The sequence below is a fragment of the Alternaria atra genome, assembly GCF_907166805.1.
Source record: "Alternaria atra isolate CS162 genome assembly, contig: 29, whole genome shotgun sequence".
NCBI classification, from domain to species: Eukaryota; Fungi; Ascomycota; class Dothideomycetes; order Pleosporales; family Pleosporaceae; genus Alternaria; species Alternaria atra.
Window position 1 is genome coordinate 3,445,188 of NW_025091327.1, and position 5,844 is coordinate 3,451,031.

Consider the following 5,844-nt stretch of genomic DNA (forward strand, 5'->3'; position numbering starts at 1 on the left):
TGATGTATGTCCTCGGTGATAAGCAGGAGAATAGCATAATGCTAGCTGCTAGCATAACGACGATGGAAGCTGACCTCGACACGTTTCCCATTGCTGACATGGCTGCGTACGGAGATCAGAGATAGGTACGACGGTAATACTGCTGACCGTATTTATGGAGGTGAGCAATTGTTTTCGAAGCCATGGCTGTGGCAGCGCTGTTCCCTCCAAGTAGTCTCTGCTTATCACGCATCTTGATATACCGAGATTCGCCTCGCTGACCCCGCAGCGAGCCGAACGGTTCGTGCGACTCTGGGTGTCTACGTTCCGAACGACAACTCCAACAATGACAATGAGCAGCAACATCACAGTCTTACATGTGAACGAGAACTGGCAGGGCCGCGCGGGACAAATCGTATACTAGCCGCGAAATGCATCATGGAGCATGGAATCCACCAGTCATTACCAATTACGCCTAAGGTTGCCTGCGTTGACAGGTTAGCCATGTAGACGAAATGCTGGCGTCCATCAACGTAGTGTTGAGAGGACCATACTCGACATGCTGTCAACGGGCAATGTAATCGCTATGATGCGCCACATGCGACGACCGCCAGCACCAGGTGCAGGGCGTGCCACAGTGAACACGCGCTGACCATGTAGTTTGACTAGGTAAGCGTCACCACCCTCGCACTGCCTGTCATTGCACGATCGGAACGCTGCAGGTCAAGCATGGAAGGAATCGACGAACTGCATTTACAGTACACCTCGCTCATACCTGGCTGTGCCTCGGGTATTACAATACCACTAGGCACTTTGTGAGCTCGGGCATTGCGCACTGTGGGTGTCGCATTCTCTGCAGCGCCAATGTGAAGTCGCGCGTCAAACCCTCACACGGTCACATCGTGAAATTAGGTCAGACTGCGATAAAACCAGCAGTAGTAGTGCGCCAGAACCTATGCGCCTTGACAGTCTCTGTGCAACGTCCCATAAAGCAAACATTGTAATGGCAAGGGCGGTCCTGGCGTCAGATTATGCTCTGGTGGAGTCGCCTTCGGACGGCGGGGTCGTGGGGCAATGCTACTGGCTTCAGCGTCCAGGTACTCCAACACCACTAATAACTGTCGCATATGTTGACCCTCAAAGTTTTGGGGGCTAAAGTAGCCCTTTCAAGTCGATTCGCCGCAGCAGCAACAGAAAGGACGTTACTGTAGTTGCATGAAGAATCGATAGATATCGTCCTTTTGGTGACTTGGAAAAGTTGATGTTCGGTGCGCCTCTGCTAGGGTCGCGACGGCGGCTTTGCATCTTTCACAAGATTGTCAAGAGCTTGTTCAGCTTGTGGACCCGCCCCTGCTGCAACTTTCTCGGCGTGCTTAGTAGCCGCACACATCTGCTTTGATACCCTGGCTTCTCTTTGCTTCAGTGCGGTTGAAATCCATGGCGGTGCCCTGGCAGCCTCGCCAGTGCGAGTAACTCGGGGATTTCCGTAGACTCCGTAACAATCAATCCTATCAATAGTGGAGTCGTCGATTGAATTGATTGTTGGTGTTTTCGGGCAGACTGGACCAAATTGATTGGCAGATTGAGTCTAGTTGCTACTACATCCGCGCCACTGGGGCTCTCTATGATTCACTCGTCCGCGCAATCTTTGTCGATGGCTCGTCAATATCTACCTCTACAGGACTCTTACACTTCCGCCCACGTTTCCTCTTCCCTAAAGCTTTAGATTGTTCATACGCAGCGCGTGCAGCTCGTTTCGCCACAAGGTGCTCATAGGATTCGATCAGCCCATCACCCTTTGCCAATATATCCGATTTCGTCGACCGCCAGGTTTTGGCTTTGTCGATGATTTCATCAACAACTGGATACGGTCTTGCTGTAGGGAACCCTTCACAAGGCAGATCTGGACTGCATTCACGAATTTGCCTAAGTGCTTGTGTAGGCGTCGTTTACTTGCTTCGTCGAGTGCATAAGCATACTGTGTTATGATCTGGTTCTACCGTGACACAAGAGTCTCTGCCATTCTTGGCGTTGTGGGTATAAGAGGCGTAACAGGCGTATGGAGCGCTGAGTCTTGCGGACATGATGGGACTAGGTCCGATGTGGCGATGGTCAGTGCTGCCGGGGGCATCGGCATGCTTCTCAGTACTTTCCCCGGATTGAATGGTACCAGATCACATGCAGCGGACCTGGCCTTGATATTTCTTGGGGTAAAAGCTTTGATCCTCGCAGGGCTGTATAGAGAGATAAAATGTTCCTTGCCGATTGTGTTTACACCTCCCCGCTCCAGTCGGTCAACCTGTTCACAATAGGCCCCTTCCAGCGGGCTAAACACTGCCACGTCACAGGGCTGTAGCTGATGTGATATGTGAAAAAGGAGACGGCACAGTAGGATGTTATTCTCGAAGCAGAACTCCAGAACTTCCAGAGTTTCCTCATTTCCGAATCTGTCGCAAATCAGCACTCGTGGTTTACCGTTTGCTCAGTCCTTAGTTTAGAGGTCGAAATTACATTTCAACCATTCCAAGCTAATCTTGGAATCAGTATGCCCGGATTCGTTGCACGTATACTGCCACCCAGGGATCTCGAATGCGGTCCAATTGCTTCTGTGAGTGGTGGCTCGCCATATGATCATAGGTTTTAGATACCTACCGTCGGTGCTAATACACTCTATGGCGGTGACAGTGGTCCGCTTAACACGAGCGCCTCTACAACCCTGCACGTCATTCTTACCTACGAGCACTTTGACTGAACCGGGCATAGACAGCATGATTCCGGTCTCGTCCATGTTGTATACATTTCCTGCCCGGACGGTCGGGTCTCGCAGCACCTTGCCGATTACGTCAAACCAGTGTCTCATCTTCTCGTCCGTGTTTTTCCTGTGACAGTTCCAGTCTAGGGCCTTCTCCCTCTTCGCTTGTAAATCTGGATAGCGCTTCTCAAAGGCTTTCAGTCAGTTCTTGCCTGGTGGCTTGGACGGTCGACTTTCTAGAGGCCGATGGCGCGTCGCCCTGAAGGCTATGAAAGGTATGTGCTTCATCCGAATGGGTTGTCCAAGATCAGATATTCGTAGACAGAACTCGTTTACGGCTTTCGCTTCGGGTGGCCAGAGATAAGGTTGGCTCTGAGCTTTCTCATCAGTCGATCGTCAACCCGCTTGACGATGTTGAAGAGTGGAGTGAGAGACACCACTGTGGTCTACGAGGGTGCGGTATGATCGACGTACGCCTTCACGCACACCTTTCGCTAACGCCTGGCTGGCTCTATCCATGTTAGCTGACGTGTATGGGCTTCTACAAGATCTCAGAATCGACAGGTCGAACTGCCTGAGCGACTGTCTTGTTACCGCGCTGCCGCACTGAGTTGGCCAACAAAAGGCTTACACTAAAAATAGAAGTCGACTGGTTCGTAGAAAGGTCTAAAACATTAAGCTACAGCACGCACGTGATAGGACTACGATAGCAGCGACTATGTTAGTTATGAGAATCACTCTTGCTTGCGATGAAAGTAATCATGTCAGTTTTGTGCAATCGGCGTCGACGTGCAGTTAGCATTTGTACTGCCAACCACGTAGCCTCGTGTCTGTCCAGGCCCACGTGCGTCTGGCAGCGCCCCGCACATGTCTGTAACGCTGGCAAGTCATCCTTTCCACCCCTAGTAAACTCGCACCCGTAGCCACCGTTATCATACCATATCGCGAAAACATAAATTTACAGATCTTGATTCACTGATCATTTTTACATCTAATATGTGTCATATTAGAGTAACGACATATCGCGACTGTCGCCGAAATCCTCAACATCAAGTAAGAGGGGAGTTTCTTCGGTGCGGCACAGCACGACGTCGTCCAAATCAAGAGCCATGCGTGCCTCCAAGTTTACAGTTGAGAGACTTGCCTTTGTCTCTTGACGTTCAAGATACGGATGTAGAAGGCACATGCCCCACATGCGATGCAAGGACGCCGTCCAATTCATCAGATTGAGTTCGGTCAGTACCCCAACCAACCCTTTTGCAGCGCTCGCGAGCAAGGTCGCATGCTTTGCTATCAAGTTGTTCGAATTCGCTTTATTGCTTAATTAGTCAGCTCACATTTAGTTATAGGGTCACATACAATTTACTGTCCTTTTTCGAAACTGAATATACTTCGTATGGAATCTTACAATTGTCGATGGTTGGGTTCGTGTTACAGTGCAGATCAAGGACAATATGCATTTTAGAGGAGTTATTAGCGGCCATTAAATGAGAGTAGTAGTCATTTTTCGGCTCGTCGCTAATTCGAGTAAAGTAACTCTCGTTGATTGCGCGTTCCTCAAGCTCGTATCTGACTTTGAATCGGAGCACAACCCTTTTTGGTGTGGGACTGTCGCCCATCGCGTTGTTGCCGCCTTGCTCGAGGGTTATACAGCACCCTGGCGTATTGCTGGCTGAGCCCATAAAGATCCCAAGTTGTAGCTAACTTCCGCCAGAGTATTCCCTTATATATGACAGAGATGTAAGGATCGGGAAGTAGGCGCGTTGTGCAGATGATGCTCGCGCGGTCAGCGGTCGTGTGCGGAGGCGTCGACGTACGAGCGTGCAAAGTACGGGAACCGTCGTCGGTTGCATTACTACGACTAGTTAGTGAATGCTACTTCCTAGAAGGGCACGAGAAACTTGCACTGCTAAGATATGTGGATGTGATAATGACAATGGTGCTTGAGATGATACGAACGCCGGCAAACCCTTGGCATGGGGCACTGACCTTCGCCACAGCTAGAACAATAGGCTTAGCGCTGATACCCTGAAACTGTGTAACGTGTTGGACCAGTAAGCTGGGCAGATCAGTAAGCTGGGCACCCCACCAAACTTGACGCGACGCTCTGCACAATAGATCCACAACAACGTAACAAATTAGATAAAATATAGAAATATAATTCACCATCTAGTTCTGCATAAAGTCCGAGTATGTCCTTGAACGTGACACTTCGTACACGTTGGCGTCGCGCGTTGACGTCTCTCACCAGCCTGGCCCTGGCTAGCCTCTGTGGCCACTCCCTCTGCATCTGCAGCCATCTGCAGAGCCTGTTGGACCCGGAGTACTCCACCAGAGCCTATATATTGACGCTGCTAATTCTGCCTTTGTTGTTGACGCCGACTGGCTGCACGTAGCTTCCTATTCTCTTCAGCAAGTATCGTTGCTGATTGCATTGCAAGCTACGCGCTTTTAGCAAGCTGGCAGATAGCAACGCTTATTAGGCTCTCTAATTGCCGATGGAGTCTGTTCTGGAGGTATTGTACGTGCTGTTAAAGCTGTGCTACTGTATGTGGCGTCTCTGCTGTCAATGCGACGTTGTTGTCTGCTGATGTCGCTAGTAGAGACAGCGTCTGGACGACAGTAAGTGACGATAGGACGCGGTCGGGATAGGCTGGTAAATGGGTTGGGGTTGGGTTACCTAGATAGGTAATAACTAGGCTAAGTTAGAACTAGCCTTTACCTATCAAGCTTAGTTATTACTTATCTAGGTAACCCAACCCCAACCCAGACCCAACCCAACCCCAACCCATTTACCAGCCTAGGTCGGGACAAGGGGGGACAAGCCCTGTCGCCCGAAAGCCTGCCTGGATGTTCTGCTGCGTGAATACTATCGGCCGGATCCGTGTATAGACTGTAAGGAAGTCTATGTCTAGGATAAGAAGACGATAGACTCCAGCTGTACGAGACGCTGTACAGTGGTTGAAATGCTTCGCCCACTCTAGGCCAAGCTCATTCGTCGTCCAGCCGCTATCTGAGACGCCAACAGTCCAGTCTTGTGGGAGGTTGTGATACCAGCTGCTCTAGTGGACCTTACCAGACAGGATCACGAGTGGTGGCAGAGACCAGCCAGA

At 50.5% G+C, this 5,844-nt stretch overlaps 1 protein-coding gene across 1 annotated transcript; it reads right to left on the reverse strand.

Moving 5' to 3' along the window:
* Window positions 1–3,891: 3,891 nt before the first annotated feature.
* ALTATR162_LOCUS9390 (uncharacterized protein) lies at window positions 3,892–4,191 on the reverse strand (the record flags this gene model as incomplete). Its single annotated transcript, XM_043317023.1, has 2 exons — window positions 3,892–4,042; window positions 4,091–4,191. 2 exons carry the CDS (start codon window positions 4,189–4,191, stop codon window positions 3,892–3,894), a joined length of 252 nt encoding a protein of 83 aa, XP_043172958.1.
* Window positions 4,192–5,844: the final 1,653 nt, after the last annotated feature.